This window comes from Sinocyclocheilus rhinocerous, unplaced genomic scaffold (genome assembly GCF_001515625.1).
Source record: "Sinocyclocheilus rhinocerous isolate Xijiao unplaced genomic scaffold, SAMN03320098_v1.1 scaffold1853, whole genome shotgun sequence".
NCBI lineage: Eukaryota > Metazoa > Chordata > Actinopteri > Cypriniformes > Cyprinidae > Sinocyclocheilus > Sinocyclocheilus rhinocerous.
In genome coordinates, this window is record NW_015640075.1 from 335,590 (window position 1) to 354,966 (window position 19,377).

Consider the following 19,377-nt stretch of genomic DNA (forward strand, 5'->3'; position numbering starts at 1 on the left):
CGGTTTGTAAACATTCAGGATGCGCGCGCATCATGGTTGCAGAAAACCTGGGAGAGATAGCCTTTACAGCTAGAGAATTTCACGGATACGGTACAAAATAGTTAGGTTTAAAAAGATTATAAATTATATTGATTAGATGTCAAGCTATCTAGCTGTAAAGGCTATCTCTCCCGGGTTTTCTGCAACCATGATGCGCGCGCATCCTGAATGTTTACAAACCGATAATTGGTCTTATAGGCAATGCATTTGGCTGATTAAAAAAAAATTATCTAAAACTGATTGTTGATTTTCATTGATATCTGATCATACAGTAGATCAGACAATAGATGGTGTAAACTTTAAGCTATCAGTTCAAATTTGCTAATTTTATTGCAGTTTGTAACAACAGAAGTTATGGCTTGACAAAATACTATGCTCATCCATGTGGCAAAACATAAAGGCCTAAGAGATGATTGCATAACACTGAGATGAGGCTATAGTAATAGAGCACAGAAATGCTTACCTGGCACTTTATACATTGAATCCTGTGTAGGTTTAGACATGACTTTGGTTGTTAAGATTCTTGATCTTAATAACATATGAAACACGAAAAAAAAAAGGTAGAACAGACAGGCAATAAGATACTGACAATATAAGACCGTCCCATAAACACATGACATGGTGGGATGGGCTAAATCTAAAGCAAAATGGACTTTGTACAGAGCCAAAGCAATACAGTGTGCCACTGAGAGTGAACACATTAAATACTTAACTGCTTCATTATTTAGTTAGAGAGATTGTTAATCTCTAAAATCAAGCTTTTCATGCATCTTGATTAAGTAAAATGAGAGATTATTTTTGTTTAATTTTATGAACATCACTGTTAAAAGTGGTTAATTCTTTCAAAACTTTAATTCTTTTCTGCCATCTAAAGAGAGGCTTATATATAGTCATACATTTGTAGAATATTAATGTATTCCTTGTAAAACTTTATAAAACATCAACAACTATTTAAACACTGGAATAGAAAGAAAAAATCTAATGTTTATAAGTTCAAAGTATTATAGTAATATTCTGAATGTGAACATTCTGACATTTAGGGAAAACAGACGGAAATGACAACATCGTGAAAACATATAGCATTAAGTTACAGATTTACATTTTAGTCATTTTTACACAAGATATTTTATTTGAGATGACAAAAGCCTTAACCTCATCAGCAGCAGGGTGACACAACAACAGCATGACAATCTTATCCTCTCTTTGACAGACTTCAGGATACACTGTCATCTAGATGAGATTAAAGCATCTCCACGCAGGCTAATGAGTTTTCTGCAGGGCTTTTAGGGTGAACATTCAAAACATTATCCTTTGAATAAGAAGAGGGCATCTAATGCAGTAGGTTTTGTGAGGTTGAATCCTGACTTTGATGTTTAGAAATAAACACTATAAGTGCACTTGTGTTCACTTTTTTAATCCTCATGTCAAAGTGCAAACTATACATGACCAAACTGCTGTTTGGACAACAGATAAACTCAGTGTTTGTATATTCAGGTGTCTTTGTTCAAAATACATTTTCAGCTGTAATTAGCTGTGTACTACATCCAAATGTAAAACAAACTTCATGACAATGGTAATGTGTTTAAAGACTAAAATGCTTGCTTTAATGCATTTTTACATTAAAATATTCAAAGGGAAAACATGCTCATTTTAATTATATGATTCAACAGGGAGTTGTCATAAAACACAAGCTGGGGCCAAAATGTGTTTTTATGATATCATGACTTAATAGTGCAATATTCTTTGGCTGAATTTTCTGACCCCAAAATGCAAAAAGTTAATGCAGACATAGGTCACTCCTGATGTTAAACTCATTTCCCTGAGAACTTACCATCTGCTGACCTCATTCAAACTTGACCACAGGTTATACCTACAGTACATTCAAATGTAACATAGTTCACAGTGACTATGAGAAAAACAATCACTAACAACATATGTTATAACTTGATTCAAAATATGATTCATTTACACTACCGATCAAAAGTTTGGAGTTAGTAATACTTTTTAAAAGGCATTAATACTTTTATTCAGCAAATTCAATTGATCAAAAGTGACCGTAAAGACATTTATAATGTTCTATAATCCTGACCAAATATATCTTAGTTTCCACAAAAATATTAAGCAATGGAATGTTTCATGAGCACCAAATCAGCATTACAATGATTTCTGAAGGATCATGTGACCCTGAGGATGGGAATAATTCCACCACAGGAATAAATGACATTTTAAAATATATTAAAAGAGAACATTTTACATTTTAATCATATTTCACAATATTATTGTTTCTACTTTATTTTTGATCAAATAAATGCAGCCTTGGTGAACATAAATGTCTTTCTTTAAAAACATTAACTCTTACAAACCAAAACTCCTACCAACTCCAAACTACTGAACAGTAGTGTATATTCTAGCTAGCTAGATGTTATTTATTCCATTTTCTTACATCTTTATTAACCATTTCAAATATTATTTCCCAGGAAAGAAAAAAAAAGTTGATCAAATTTCATAGCAAATATAAACTGAAAACCTGTTTCCCTTCAAAGGATGATTTCTTTTTTATGTGAATGCTAAATTGTTAAGGACTGTATGTTAATATGTATAAATTATTTGAACTTAGTCAGTCTTAGTCAGAGGTTTGTGCATGAAGGCTGTGTGAATGGATTCAAGGAAAGCAGCTGCTCAAAGGGTGATAATTTTTTCCAGGCAAAACAGGTGGAACGCTTCATGCAGCACGTATTTCATAATTTTGTGTTGCCAGTGTGACATCACTAATAGAGAAGGTTTAAAAGTGGGCAAGTGTTCGGCAGCTGATCTGAGTCAACATGTTCGCCCTCATCCTAGCATCAGTGCTCATCGCTAGCGGTAAGAAGTCTGCACACCTGAACAGAAGTGCTCAGGAGACTTAGACTCAGTAGCCTGCAACATAATGAATACAGATATTGTTCTATTATATATGTAAATGGTGTAAAGTTTTTATTCTGAATTTCTACTGCAGCCTTTGGGTGTGGAAAACCACCCATTGAGCCTCTCAGCTCTCGTGTGGTCAATGGAGAGGAGGCCAGACCCCACAGCTGGCCCTGGCAGGTATGTAATGTAGCACCATTTTGTCTGCCTTTAGTTCTCATTCCCTCTTGTTACCTCTGTCTCATTAAGTCACCCTTTCTGCCACAGGTTTACTTTACACATTTTGTCATTACATCCTCTCCCTCTCTTCATTACATTTATGCCATTGGCAAACTATTTCATGAGATCATGCATTCCCTGGGAATCAAACCCATGATCAAATCCATGATCATGGTGTTGCTAGTGCAATGCTCTACTGTTTGAGCAGTCTCTAAATTGAGCATGTATTTGTATGTTTAATTAGCTTTTTATGTTTCCCATAATTAGATCTCTCTGCAGTATCAGAGTGGTAGCTCATGGTATCACACTTGTGGAGGATCTATCATTGCTGAAAACTGGGTGATGACTGCTGCTCACTGCATCAGGTATAAGTGCCCAGTATATTAGTTGAATATATTGTTCATATGTCAAATGAACATATCATTTTCAATTGTGTTCAATGTTGTGAATTTGAGGACATCAATAGATTTCAACTGGACTTTAATCTTTAACCATCATGCATTTTCTCTCCTGTAGTTCTGGGCGCAACTACATGGTGCATGTTGGTAAACATGACCTGTCAGTATCTGAGGACGGCTCAAAGACCATCAGTGCACAGAAGATCATTGTGCATGAGAAATGGAACTCCTTGTTTGTGGCTCTTGGGTAAGTATTACTTAGTAGATCTTTACATAAATTGTGTCATATTTCATTTTAAGCATAACTAACACTTAATAGGAAGGAAAACATGTCTTGTCAATATACATTGATTAAATTCATATATTTAAAATGTTCTGAAATAAGTAATTAGGCTATAATGGCATTCTGTGGTCAATTTTTTTTATAAGGCCCACTATACTGTAAAATTTTCCAATTTCTATACAGTCAATTTTTACAGATCAATTACTGTAAAACTGACTATTGACAGGCAACCAGTTTCCATAATAAAATCTTTTTTTTCCCACCAATTTTTTTAACATAAATGTTGGCACAACCATTTTTAACTTGAATGTACAAAGCTTTCACAGTGTCAGTTGTTTCCAGTTATTTTAGCTGGACAAATTTTCATTTATTTTAATAATCATAAACACAATGATTTGTTGAGCAAACGTTGAGCATATTCGTTGTCTTTTTCCACTATTTTAGTGATCATTTGATCATCATAAATTATATGTCAAGCTTAAAACCTCAAAATTCATCCTGTGAAAACTATTTTGAAATCGGACATTGCGTTACCATGGAAACGATACTTTAAATCTTTTGGCGGTCTCCTCCCCCTAAGTGGGCAGTGTCAAGTGTCATATTCCAAAAAGTATTACGGTCTTTTAGAATCAGAATTTTTAAAATCTTGACAAAATACATATCGTTGGAAAGGTCTGAGTTTCATGATTCCATATTTTATTTTGTGATAGAAGTAATATTGACAGAAAATTTAGACATTTATGACAGAAAAATGCATCTAAAAAAATTCAATGGAGTTTGTATGGCACCCGGTGGCTGTTTGTGGTATAACGTCTTAAATAAAACCTCACAGGAACCTCAATTTTTTTATATCAACTTCAAATTTGGAACATAACTTATTTAGACATAAGCCTTTAATTTTAAAGCACTTTTAGAGTAAAACCTGTTATGAGAAATATTTATTTTATATAAAAAATTTTTTTAAATGAGTACAGTGCATTTTCTTTACAGTAAATGTAAACTTCTATAACTTTTTGATACTTTCATATTTTGAAATAATTCCACTTCTGCAGTAATTTGCTGATTGTCTTCTTTAAAAAGACCTTAGGTCTGTATTCAAAAGCTTTCATGATTTATAACAATTTAAGTTTGGATAGTGCACTTTCAAGTATGTTCAGAAATGGGGGGTGACAGTTAAAGGGTTAATATACCTGTAGCACTAATGAATTGGAAGTCTAGCTCATTCACAGGAAATAGTTTGAAAAATAAGGTGTGGATTATAAAATAATGTGATTATCTAATAACTCAAATCAAAGTTTTCATTTTTTTTATATATATATTGTACAGTCAGTCTGTCATTATTACTTCACATCCAGGTCTTGATCACCCTGTCAGGTTTATTTTGTGTCAGACTGTAGACATAAACAAAGTAAGTGTAAACAACAGCTCTCACTTGTGATTCTTGTGCTCATTCAGAAACGACATTGCCCTGATCAAGTTGTCAGAGCCTGTGACACTGAGTGATACTGTTCAGCTGGGCTGCATTCCTCCTGCTGGCTCCATCCTCGAAAACAACTACCCCTGCTATATTACAGGCTGGGGAAGACTATCCAGTAAGTGCTTGTGCACACAAGACCTGATTTAAGAAACCTGATGTTTTTTCTCTGATGTAACATGTTTTTCTCCATGTTTTAGTGTTTATGTGAGGTAATCTGTACAGAAGTTTGTATAAACCAACATACTGTGGTCGTGTCCCAGCTGGAGGCCCTCTTCCTGATAGACTGCAGCAAGCACTGATGCCCGCTGCGGATCACGCCACCTGCTCCAGGTCTGACTGGTGGGGTTCCACCGTCAAAGAAACCATGGTCTGCGCTGGTGGAGACGGCGTTGTCGCTGGCTGCAATGTGAGTGATGTTATTCTGTCTGTGTTCATTTATATATTATCTTGTGCCACATCATTTGTTAAACATCTATAAGCTGACATTTACAGAGTAACGTTAACACATGCATTATCACTCGAGCAAGAGTATTTTTGTTCTGAATTTTCAGACGATTGTGAGTGTAATATTGATTTCATACAGCAGCGCCAGTGCAATAAACGAACAGTTAATATTGCGTAACTTACATTTTAGACACAATTTTGCCAGTAACCTTTCTGTTTCGGCTCCGCCAACAAATATCATTCCAAACGAAGCCACAAAAGCAACTGCGTATTGTTTTGCTCCTGAATGAATATGTTTTGAACGAATCGGTTGAAAGAGTGAGATGTCTCACTCGAATAAAATGTAATCACTTGTCGCCACCTATTGGCGCGTAACCATGTAAACTGCGGAGAGAGTTACTAAAAATACAGGTGCATCTCAATAAATAAGAATGTCGTGGAAAAATTCATTTATTTCAGTAATTCAACTCAAATTGTGAAACTCGTGTATTGAATAAATTAAATGCACACAGACTAAAGTAGTTTAAGTCTTTGGTTCTTTTAATTGTGAAAATCATCACAATTAAAAGAACCAAAGACTTAAACAACTTCAGTCTGTGTGCATTGAATTTATTTAATACATGAGTTTCACAATTTGAGTTGAATTACTGAAATAAATTAACTTTTCCACAACATTCTAATTTATTGAGATGCACCTGTAGTCTTTGAACGCCGCCGCGCACAGAGCCAGTCAAATTCAAATACTGAAACGAATTTTTGTAGCCTATGATAAAAAAAAAATATATATATATATATACAATTATTTTTATTTTTTTGAACATCCTACAGGGTGACTCTGGCGGTCCCCTGAACTGTAAGAACTCCGGCGGCGTTTGGGAGGTGCATGGTATTGCCAGCTTCGTTTCTGGTTTGGGCTGTAACACTGAGAAGAAGCCTACTGTTTTCACCCGTGTGTCTGCTTTCAATGACTGGATCGACAAGGTATACCATGATGCTTTAACAGAAATAATGTATTCAAAACACTGCGTAGCATTTAATGCATAGAGTGCTTGTATGCATGCAGTAAATACTAAATATTAGATACTAATACAGATCTTTAAGTTCTGTCTCAGGCCATTCTGTTTAACAAATGCTATAAGCCTATTTCCTAAAAGCCTATTAGAGAGACTTAAATGTGATGAATTATACATATGAATAATTAATTGCATATACAGAATATGTTGTTCATTCCTTTTTCTCTCTGCTTATTTAAGGTCATGATGAACAATTAAGATGAACCAAGGATGCCAGCCTTATTTTATTACCAGCAAACCAACCCACCAAGAAAAATAATAAATAAACACATACTGTCTCAACAAGGGATCTACTTCTTCCATCATTTTTTCCTTTCCCACTCTCCCACACTGATGCAATACAAACTGCCAAATGTTTGCCAGAATATTAATCTAAACCTAAACTTCACTTAACTGAAGGAAAGCATCTCCAGATTAAGCACCTGAGAGTTTCTATGTTGCATCTATGTTGAACTTGATGAATGCAGCTGATCTGAATGTCAGATACGGTGTTTTAAAGATTGCATTACCTCAGAGAACGATAGATCATTTGGCCAAAGGAGGTGAGGCTATCTATGATCGCTTCCTACTCAAGTGTAGGAGGAAGGGATGATAATCATGACCTGCTGACATGCAACAATATCATGTGAAAACAGCACATGGATGATCAGGGATCTGTGGGTTTAAATAAAGAAGTGTGTTTATCATTGCCAAATTCTCAAACATAATTTAAAGATGATGTTAAATGACTGTCAGCAGTACCGCAGATGTTGATGGAAAATGATCAGATTATAGCTTTTGAGAGTGTTATACTCATTAATGTGGTTCGAAAATCTTTGCACGAATGCTTCTCTATCCTACCTGGTTTTGCTCCACATGAGACTTGTGGGAAATTCTGAAATTCAAAAAGTGTTTATGAGTGCATGAATGTTTTTGGTAAGAAGAGTAAGGGGAACAAGGATTGCCTGTTGGCTGTTTTGTGACATGGGGTGTGAAAATAAATCTTTACAATTATTTCTCAATCCTAGTTTTTCAAATTAGAGATAGGAAACTCTTTGCTTCTATATATCAAAGAGTCTGACATTCTGAGAGTGAAGTATCTCTCTCTCTCTCTCTCTCTCTTTGCTGTTTTCCCTGCTAATGGCTTCATGGGGACTTCTGATGGCTCCTGATTTGTTAGTGGTAAACCATAAAGGAAACATTTATTAGCTTCTCTAAATGGCATTCTTCAGCACAAATGTGTTTAATACTGTATTATATCTTTGAAGGAGCACACAAAGATATTTATGGTTCTTGTTCATGTTATAATAAATAAAATATATGTTTTTATATAAAATCTTAATACACACACAAGGCTGTAACCACCATACATTCCCCAAAAATTCAGATTAGTTCTCCATCAATATGGGTTTTTCAGTGTCTGATCCCTCAGCTTACATTTACATAGTCCTCCATATAGCCCACGGTTCTAAACATGGCCTGGACCCACTATGAGACCTCAATAAACTTTCAAGGGGGCCATTGAATGTCTTTTTAAATCAATACTTTTTCAATAATTTTTAGCAGAATAATCTTCAACTTAATCACTATTTGCACTGTACTGCATTAACTTATCTGGAACAACTCATTCAAGACATCAAGAAAACAGCTTTTGTTTTGTATGTATTTTGGCTGTTTTCTTTCTTTTAAAACAATCACTGTATAAATGCATTTTTTTTACTTTAACCATGCATAATTATTTAAATCAACAACCCTAGTAGCTACATACTGTAAGGAAAGATAATAACCTGTGTATGGAGACTTTGAATAGATTGGTTTAGCCTCTCGCTAATCTGGTTACATCTTTGAATATTCAATTGCACATTTGTAAAGTTGACAAAAAGGTATTATCTTTAAACACGAAGCAGTTGTCTACCACAGTGTTTCTCAACCTTTTTTTAGTCGCGGCACCCTTTGGAAATTTTAACAAACTTGTGGCACCCTACAAAATTAATTTTGTCACAATATTTGAATTTCTAACTTCGATATGATAATTTGAATAGCAATTTAAAAATATTAAAAAAGGATTTTTTACACGGCACCCCTGCTCTCGACAGACGGCACCCCGGTTGGGAAACACTGGTCTACCAGACATACTGTGGCACAGTCTGAGCCTATAATCTCCAGTCAGTGCAGGTACATTCACGTCGCCTGGGACGCTCGCGTTGCTATTGGATTAGAGTTTAACGTTTGTTTTCGTTCTCAGGACAACACAATTGACAACCACGCCTACAGGCTGTGACTGCAGGGACACTGAGCTCCATGTTATGAATAACGCCACAACATCTGCATATTAGCTACACTCGAAAAGTAAATATTACGTAAGTAAATGACACTGGTGAGATCTCCGAGTCGCTGACGCTTCAAATCAACCCGATTGATTGGATGCTGAACGCGGGCAGACACGGACCCGTCTGCATCTACGTCTATGTTTAGCGAAAACTTTTTGATCCGATTGCACAGTAGGACCTCAACTCATTTTGCCTGATTCATATAATGGGTCGGCACCAGAAGTGCTTGACAATATGTAAACGATGCGGGTAAATTCACTTTGCAAAAGCGGCATGGCCACAACAGCAGAGTTTACGCTCGGGATGAAATGAGAAACTGCAGCTTGGCGGCTCGCATCGTATTATTTTGAATGGAGCACCATCGTCACATCTTATAAACAGGCAAGTTCATCGCCTCATAGTGTTTATTGCTGAAGTATGATGTAAAGACTCGGATAACCATTTTCTCAATCAGTTGAATGGGTCTTGTCTGCTGTATTTAGTATTCAGCAGCAGTCAGCTGTGGTGCTGCCACACAGTAGTGTGGGACAGACAAGTGTTTCATTGTTCCCCTCATGTTTCAGGTTTCCTCAGTCGAACTACTAGTAGACTACTTCATCTAGTTGTTTTGAACGTCCTATTTCTGAGAAGAAAAACATCAGTGGAAACTACCTTAATGACCATATTCTATCACATTTTCAGTAGACCTAATAGATAATAAAATTACATTATCATAAAGTGTCTCATATACTGCATTGTTACAACTTGTCACTAAACAGCTATTTTGTTTCCTCGTGATTACAGTAATGCTATGAACACTTGGCAACAACTTTGCATTTTCCCTCCAAATAGCTGTAGATCAGATGCTCAACGATATCTTGGCCATGTGAACATATGAATGTTGTTTCATCTGGAACAGAAGCACAGACGCATATATAAATACTGCCCACAATAAGGTCGTCAGAATAAAATATGTTCTGGAGTTTCTTTCTTTCTTTGCATTTCAAAGCAAACTGACAAAACAAACTCCTATTTGTGGGTGGTTTTATTGTAGCTGTTTATGTTAACTTTTAACCTCTCTCATAACTGTCATCAATAAAATAATCAATAAAACTTAGCATCCATCTATTCTCCAAACTGCTTTTTCTATGCAGGGTTGCAGGGAAAATTAGCATTTTACTTTGTTATTCTTTATTTATAGACCTATATTTAAACAAAGTAAAATAAGAAACAAGTAAATATTAAACAAACAAATAAAATTATGCACCAGTATTGTTTGTAAAAATATTCCATGGATCCATGGATGGAATGCACAGATGCCTAATGTTCATGTTGGACTGTGGCTCATCAATTTCCACTCAGCTCATTATTGATTAGAAAGTCGCTGATTGTGACTAGCTTGGCTTAACTACAGTATACGTAAGTCATAGTGCAGTTTGCAAAGAGTTTTTATAGAAGCACTGCTATAGTATTAGGTCTGCATTATTCAACAGCACATAGAGCCGTGATAAGAGGACTGATGCAGGGAGGGTGTTTGTATCTGGAGAGGCACTCAAAGCATATTGCTAGTAAAATGATATTGAACCCTTAGTGCCCTCGATACTCCAAACCCTCATAGACTGTGTGAGGAACATGAAGTTCACACCATTTAAAGTGCAATAAGATGGGGTCATTTTTCCATTTAGCTTAATAGAGTAACATGGTCTTAAACTTGTGGTCTAATGTCTAATGTTGAGCAGAATCTTTCTTTCTCAGCCAAAGAAATAGAAAGAATTTCACAAAGAGTGAGCAAGAGGCATCATTTGTTTTAAAATTTTCTGTGCAATCTTTAGGCTTCGGTTCATTTGTTTTTCTCATAATTTGAAGCCTGAGCTCCCTACTGTGGCAGTGAAAGAGAGAGAGAGAGAGATAGATGCTCATCAGTCTTGCCCATGTGTTGTCTCACTTCAAGCTTGGTAATAACTGCTGTCTGCCGGGTCTCTTAACGTGAGGATGATGAGAGTAGAATTGCTCTGGATTGGCCCCCCAACAGTAGTTTGAGCTCTGAAAAGAGAACTGACCTTATGGTAGAGAAAACAATTGGAGATGAGGTTAGAAACTGTGGAGGAAATTTTATTCTATATTCATATTATTAGTAGTTTTATTTGCTTTACTCTACTAAAGAGTGTTTTTTTTCTTTTTTAAATGCCTCCTTAATGTGCTTAAGTTTGTCATGAGATGAGAGATAACAGGAAATCTAAGTGCAAGACAAGTGTGAGACAGGAAATGTTATTTTAGCTTCTTAGACATCCTGGCTTCTTAGAAACCCACCTGGAGGACATAGTTGGACACCTTAAATGGACATATATGTTGAATATGCAGTATGATTGGATACGATCAAAGCATACGCATTTGATGAAGGTATAAATGTTGAGTTGGGGTGTTCCTCTTTGTCACACTCTTGCGAGAAAATAAATCTTCAAAAGACTTTTGTCTCGTACCTTTATTGAAATAGAAAATTCCCACGACAGAAACAGATTTGACATGATGAACAATCTTGCTGTAGATACATGGACTTTAAGTAGAGGACAAACTCTCAAAATTAGTAAATCACTCTGGGTGCCAAACGTTATCTTCTCTCAAAACGTGTCTGTGAGAGGAAGTGGGTTTGAGGTCATTTGTGCGTTGCACAGCATTCATCTTGCCCATTTTTATTTAAAATGCTTGGCATCACTGCAAAATGTCAACGTTTTGTCTAAATACTAAGACACTTTGAAACTACCTTTTCAATCAAACTGCAATGCTGACAATATTATTTGTAATAAAAGTGTTGTATTCATTTAGAAAAGAATGCAAAACATTTTCACTAATGGTCTCATGACCTTTGGATCCCACTGCTTGTGTATGTTTTTTTAAGAAGTAAATATTGGACCTTTAAATGTAAATATACATTGTCGCTTTAAGAAAATATTGTTGTCTTTGTTTTTCAGGAATCATTCAGATGCTGAGGACATTTCCCTTTGGATCTGGCTACATAAACAAGACAGTCAGCATTTGTAGAGATGCAAACCTTTGATCAGTAGATCACTCTACTCACTGAAGGACCAGATGGTGTTGCTGTCTCTTTTTAAGAATCATGAGAAATGGCAGCAGAAATTGAAGCACGGTAACCTATTGTGATGAACTGTGATTTCAAGTGTCGTCCCTATACTTGAACATCAGATTCTTGAGGTCAACTCACCATGGAGACAGAACTAGGAGCTGGACTGTCCGCAGCTGCCATAGTGGCCATTGTGTGTAACTCAATAGTAGCTGTGCTTATTCTCATTCTCTTTGTCATACTCTACAAGGCCTGCAAAATTCCCTCCTCTCTGGAGAGGGCCCCGGTGCTGGCAGAGACTCAAGAGCCACAGAGAACTGAACAAAAATACTTATTAACTGCAGCTTGAAATTTTAAAAAATGTGAATATATTCACAGGGGCTTGAGGAATATTTTAATAGTCACCCTTGATGATGGCCCTGTGTAAATGTGAAATGAACATGCAACATACAAGAAAAAAATGTGAATATATTCACAGGAATATTTTAATAGTCACCCTTGATGATGGCCCTGTGTAAATGTGAAATGAACATGCAACATACAAGTTCTTACATGAATTTTTGGAAAACCACGCCATTGGCAGGACTAGGAAATTTACCTATTTAAAAAAAAAAAAAAAAAAAGAAGAGGATCACAGAAATATCCAGTTAAAACACATTTAGTTGCCTGTGAGGACAGAATGTTTGTTCAGCATTAAAAATTGCCCATCAAACATCTAAAATGTTTGATTCACTTTTTGCATCTTTTGCATTTTGAATTGTTAGAATTCTCTTACCTGACTCTATGGCAAATCTGTTATAAATCACGCTATTGTCATTTGGTGCTAGACTCAAATGTTTTTATTAATGCAGAGCTTGTGTTGAGATGAATGCAATGCATCTCACTATTTTAACATTTTATACTAATATAAAATAAATAGGAAAAAAATAGATACTCATTCGTAATATATTTTTGTGTGTGTGTTTGAGTTTTGAATTATTACCAGAGTTGGCTGGGTAACAAGGATGAAACAAAGTTATAGAGATCATACACATTGAAATAAATGGATGATTTATGAGCTATATTAAAAATGAAGTTCATTTAGCACCAACTTTTCTTTATATAGATGTTTTGTGTGTGTTTGAGTGTGTATCTTGCACTAGTCTTGCACTTGTGTGTTTGTTGGTGATTTGCAACTGGAGGATCATTACGTAAAAACAACAAAGCCTCTTAGCCATTTTACTGTGCTTGGACACAGTCCATCTGTTAGTCTATTTATTGCTCTTCATTGGACATCTAGTCACTTTTTGCTGGTCTTGGATCCGTGCCCTGTTCTCTTGCCCAGCCTTAACTAACAAAAAGTTTTAAAAAAAATTCCAGCAAAGGGCCATGTGTACTGCTGATCTCCAGTTCAAGTTATATCTCTCATCAAAAATACATAATTGACCAAGCAAACAAGGAAATGTTTGTGTGAAGAAATTTTGTATTGTGTGAAGAAATAGAGCGGCAAAAGTAGGAGATGTGAGGAAAGGGAAAATAAAAATATTAAAGTGTAATTTGAGCATGTTTACTGTATGTTGCCTGAAACCCCACACGGCATCAATACTGAGAACTGACATTGGGTTTATGCTATTGTTTATAGGTCAGTACGGTGAAAATAATGAACTGTACAAACAGGTTTCGGCATGCAGGTGTCAAGGAAGGTTTTCTATCTGCTATAACTCTGCAGCATTACATCTCAGTCCTGATAGGATTATGAGACACTTCAGGAGGGCATAAGTGCCATGTGAAAGGTTACTGGTAATTTACCATGATTATAACAAGTACGGCACACCAAGTGGTTTTTACTCTGTCATAATGTCAGAATAAAAAATGCTTCTCAGCTTAGCAGTGGGGCAATACCCTTAAAAGTGCTCCTTTGTGTTTTATCTATTAATATTAATATGCACTTTTAAGAGGTATCAAATAGTGTCCATTTAACTGAAAAAGATTTGTCTATAGACATAATGTCAAATATTGTCTGTTAAGATCTATATAGTGTTTGTCATGACTGCTGCTTCTATATATAATTACAAGCATAAATGCTATCATTTAAAAGCAAACTTGAATGTTGCAACTAATGTAATATGTAATGTAGAATAACTGTTCATTACAGTGCATTACAATGTTTGCAATGCAAATTTACTTGGCGAGTCATTTGACTGGACCCTCAGAAATAGACATATAATCAATTTTAAAGGGGTCATATCATGCGATTTCAATTTTTCCTTTCTCTTTGGAGTGTTACAAGCTCTTGGTGCATAAAGAAGATCTGTAAAGTTGCAAAGACTAAAGTCTCAAATCCAAAGAGATATTCTTTATAAAAGTTAAGAGTCAACCACGCCTACCTAAAACGGCTCGTTCTAACACGCCCCCACATACCTACATCACTATCGTCGAATCCGCCGGCCGCACCGTTCTCAAGCCCGCCAGTCGTTCCTCACTGTAGCCTGCCGGCCTCCGCTCACTCTAGCCCGCCTTGTGTGTTTCGTTGTGAAAGCGAAACTACTTTGTTTGGCCTTCCAAAAGAGGGCACGACTAGAAATCAGTGGTTAAGTTGTATTTACAACACTGTTCCGGAACAGTTCAACCCAAGCAGTGCATTTTATGGAGGACTGTTTCCTGATCCTGGTAGAGTAGACTACAATGCCGGCTGTTCTGACTCACAGCCTGTAAGTACGTTTTTTTTATATTTAAAGAATTTGCCACTGACGATTCAAACGCGAGTTTTTTGGGCAGTGTAGAGTAGTGCTTGTTGTTTCTCCGATCACAAATGCAGACATGGTTTTATGTTTACACGGCGCGATGCAATGCGTAAAAAGACAGTATAAGTCATTATAATCCATAATTATGTCCCCACTGGATGCAACAAATGCCTCGTTTATAATGGGTTTTAATGTTTTTGTCTCGTCCGCTCTGGCCGGGCGGACAGAGCATCACAGAATGTTAAGGGGCGTAATATTTCCGTCACACGCTTGAGGTATTCGGTCAATCACAACGCACTGGATAGCTGGCCAATCAGAGCACACCTCGCTTTTCAGAAAGATGAGCTTTGTAAAAATCGACGCGTTTCAGAAAGGCGGAGCATAGAGGAGAAACAATAATGTACAGTATGTGGAAAATAATGTGTTTTTTGAACCTTAAACCGCATAAACACATTTCATTACACCAAATACACAAAATAATGTTCTTTTTAGCAACATCATATGACCCCTTTAATATAATCAAAACTACACAATTTATTTTTGTTATGATTTCAACATGAAATGGAGTTGTTTTCTACCTGCAATTTGTCCTTCTTTTTTGTTGTAATAGAATCTGATTATTTTTGTGATTTGTTTGAGGGAAAAGATTGCAGTAATGACACATAGTAGCTTCAGAACAGTTTTGTGTGTTAGGTGGAGTACAGAAAACAAAGTAAAGAATTACATAACAGCATTTGGCCACTGGAATAAAATCCAGATTACTAATAAACTGTAATCTGCATTCCCATCTGTGAGGATGTCATGTTTGCATAACCTGTATGTTTTGCTGAGGATGAGTGACACAAACATACATTCCCCTTTGAATTAGAGAATGTCTTTTTGTGTCCATTTACATGTATGAAAGCAAGCATCTATGTGTTTATTTGTACATCTGACTGCAAAAGGTACGTAGCTATGATTGAAGCAAACACTCCGGCTGAGATTTTTTCATACAGAGTCTTATCACAGCTGTTCATATGGGGTTTCACATGGACTATTAGTATGGGTAACCTCCTAACTCCTTTGAGATGTTCTCACTGTGATGTCGCTTCTATGTCTGATATGCATTTTGCTAGCTAATGTAAGGATGCTAACGTTACTATGATGCTGCGCACTGAGACTGTGTGTCTCCCTGCATCGAAAACAACATCTGCTTCATTTTATTTTATAACTTCGGCTCAACTTGTTCTTATATATCTTCGTACTTCCATCGTAACGCAGTCTGTAACGTTCATTTGAAATAACGTTAATATTGTGTGTTTCGTCAATCTAGTAGAGGCCTTTATCGCCTTAGTTTGCTTCATCATGCAGAATACGTGCGAAGGTACCTGAATGTCCATACCCCTCCCACCCATGACAAATTGATCAATAATTCTTAGGAAACCAGCTCTGTTCGAAGAGACATCTGGATGGCCCACATTTAACCCATGACCCTTACGTACAGCAGATGTTAGTGTACCTTTGGGTTAGTTCTAGATCAGTGGTTCTCATCTGTTATTGCTTCAGGACCCAGATTTTACATTGGTCATCAAGTGGACCCAACACAATACCCGAACTGTTTATAATACAGTTGTACAAAATTGTCCTTCAGATCAGGAAGGGGAAATTATTCACATTAACTGCACAAGTCTAATAAATATGCATAAGTATTAATGTGACAGACTGAACAGAACAATTGACAATATTGTCAATTGACTAAATGTCTGTTCAAATTCAATCGTTATGCTTTCTGTATTCACCACACAAAATAAATTACGGTTGGGGAAAAAAAATGTTTTCAAGGTGAAGTATGCAGATTTTTGCTTACCTGTTGAGAAGTAACTCTGCAAGTTCAGCGTCTCGATTGCAACTCAAACATAGTATCAAATTCCTCATTCTCGTAAAAGAACCACGAGTGTTTACCGTTGTTTTACCCCTTTGTCTTCGTATTTTGGCTTGCACTTTCTGTAACCGAATCTTAAAGGGGTCATATGATGCTGCTAAAAAGAACATTATTTTGTGTGTTTGGTGTAATGAAATGTGTTTATGTGGTTTAAAGTAAAAAAAACACATTATTTTCCACATACTGTACATTATTGTTTCTCCTCTATGCCCCGCAAAGTTGCAAAGACTAAAGTCTCAAATCCAAAGAGATATTCTTTATAAAAGTTAAGAGTCAGCCAACCCCCCCCCTGGTTTAACGACATGTATTTTGATTAGGGGTGTGAAATAATGGCAAAAAAATTATATCTCGATATTTTCTGGAATTTTGTCGATAACGATAACAAGACAATATTTTGCTGAGTGTGCTATTGTGCTGGTAATGGCACCCTGAACCCTCGCGGTCTTCCTCTGAGTCCGCACTTTCGTGGCGTAATGCCGCTTTGACTGTCGGGTAGAAGTCTGCTGCGGAGCTCGCCCCAGTGCGGGCTCGGCAAAAGTGCGGATCGAGGGCGCTCGCAAGCACCCTTCTGAATGCTAAAATTACAAATGGGACACCCTACGGTCTCGTGGACTTAACGGACACGCGCATGCGGCGGCCATTGTAAGTCCATAAGATCGCAAGTGCACATAAAGTGTTCCATTTGGGACAGGGCCTTTGACAGGTTTAGGACTATTGTGGACAGCTGACTTCTAAAGATTTTGATATTCTTCATATTCTGTGTGGTGGTTAATTTGCAGGAGTAACAGAAATGTACTTTTCCAATAAGTTTAAATTGATTTTTACATTTTATGGGCATTTTTACCTTTATAAGGCCAATTTTTTTCTAACCTAATTAAATGAATGCGTCATCTTTTGTGTAAAATTCTTACATTTAATCAATAAATTCAAATAGTAGGACACTATAGGGCTGTTAACAATCAAATGAAATCAGTATCAACAAAATTTGTGTTTGCTATGCAGAAGTGGCACAGAATCCGCATCTGAAGTGGCATTTAGATGCATTCACACAGACTGTTTAATGCAGAACATAAATGTATTTAACCTGCAGTTACAAATGCATAAATAATGTTTTGATGTTTGAAAAACAAAATGTTGAATACTGATATTTGAAATGATTTGGATTTAAAATATAAACCTAAAATCGCCAGTAGGTGGTGGCAAATCACTGCATGAGTGAGTCATTGAGACATTCATTCAACCGATTCATTCAAACGGCTGATTGATTCAGTAACGAAACACCGTCCTGTGTTGCTCAGAGACACAAAACATTTCTGCTTTGTTTGGAACTATTTTCATTGTTGAAATATAGCAAAAACAAGAACTGTTGTGTTTAAAATGTAAGTCACTTATTATTAACTTTTTGTTTATTGAGCTGTTCATCTAATCAATATCACATTTGCTGTCGTGCTGATATTTGGAGAATACGTCACTCGTCGTGTGATAATAACTATATCAGATGATATAAATATTGTAGTAAACCTTACTACATTTCGAATTACAACTGGTTGAGGCGGCCAAATATGGACCAGATTCCGGTCAGAGAATCAGGAGAGCAGGAGAAGTCTTTAGATTGAGACATTTATTTTACTCCAATATATGCATCTGCATATGCCTCTGGTATGAAATGAGATGTTTTGTATTATATGAACACATTACAGAAAACATAGCAGCAGCATAAACAAAGACAGACAGCGGTCTTCACTGGCAGGTAACACTAATAATCGTCCCTCTAGGAAACATGAAATGAACTTTAGTTCCTAAAATAGGCTTTTTGACAAATATCTTAAAGGGGTTAGCCTTTTCATCTTAAAGGGGTCCTATTGTGCTCTTTTACAATGTCTTGAATTTGTTTTGGGGTGTACTAGAACATGCTCTCATGCTCTGTGGTTCGAAAAACGCATTATTTTTTTTACATAATTTACATTATTAAAATACCTTTCTCCCCAGTCTGGCACAAATGGCTCGATTAGTTCCGGGTTTGATGAACCTTCCGAAAAACGAAATGTGATGTGATTGGTTAGCTATCCCAATGCGTTGTGATTGGCGAACAGCTTAGACGGTGTTTCAGTACTGCCCGCCCCTTGCCAAAGCAGCAAGTTTAGTTAAAGGTACAATAGGAGATCTTGGAAAATGCTAACTTTAGCCTGATAGCACTGAAAGCGAACGTCCCACCCTTCCTGCAATCGCCGTCCAAAGCCACGCCCCCTGAACGCATTTACACTCACAGACCAGAGACAACATTACTACAATAGGCTACATCAGGTTCCCAATTCCAGCCCATGTTCCGAAGTGAAGTAAACTTCAACGGATTTACCCCGCTCAGGGAGTAGGGAGCAATGAACACTGTGTAGGGATCATATCGATCGGAACACAGTTCATGCACGTAGCTCACTTCTAACGAGCTGGCGCGAGGACTGGATTAACCGCTGGGCTACATCATGTGTCATTCACAGGTGAGAAATCTTTAAAAGCACTACAATACCAGGG

The 19,377-nt window shown here is 36.6% G+C and overlaps 1 protein-coding gene across 1 annotated transcript; it reads left to right on the top strand.

Moving 5' to 3' along the window:
- The first annotated feature begins 2,843 nt into the window (after positions 1-2,843).
- Positions 2,844-7,562, top strand: LOC107752511 (chymotrypsin-like elastase family member 2A). The gene is made up of 8 exons (XM_016568504.1): positions 2,844-2,901; positions 3,035-3,123; positions 3,430-3,527; positions 3,679-3,807; positions 5,299-5,435; positions 5,581-5,726; positions 6,593-6,745; positions 7,018-7,562. The coding sequence occupies exons 1-8, from the start codon at positions 2,862-2,864 to the stop codon at positions 7,033-7,035; spliced, it is 810 nt and encodes a 269-aa protein (XP_016423990.1). The 5' UTR covers positions 2,844-2,861; the 3' UTR covers positions 7,036-7,562.
- The last annotated feature ends 11,815 nt before the right edge of the window (positions 7,563-19,377 follow it).

Coding starts and splice junctions, on each gene's coding strand:
- LOC107752511 (XM_016568504.1), top strand. CDS start 2,862: ATGTTCGCCCTCATCCTAGCATCAGTGCTCATCGCTAGCG. Junction 3,124..3,429: donor CCCACAGCTGGCCCTGGCAG/GTATGTAATGTA, acceptor TCCCATAATTAG/ATCTCTCTGCAGTATCAGAG. Junction 5,436..5,580: donor AGGCTGGGGAAGACTATCCA/GTAAGTGCTTGT, acceptor GTCGTGTCCCAG/CTGGAGGCCCTCTTCCTGAT.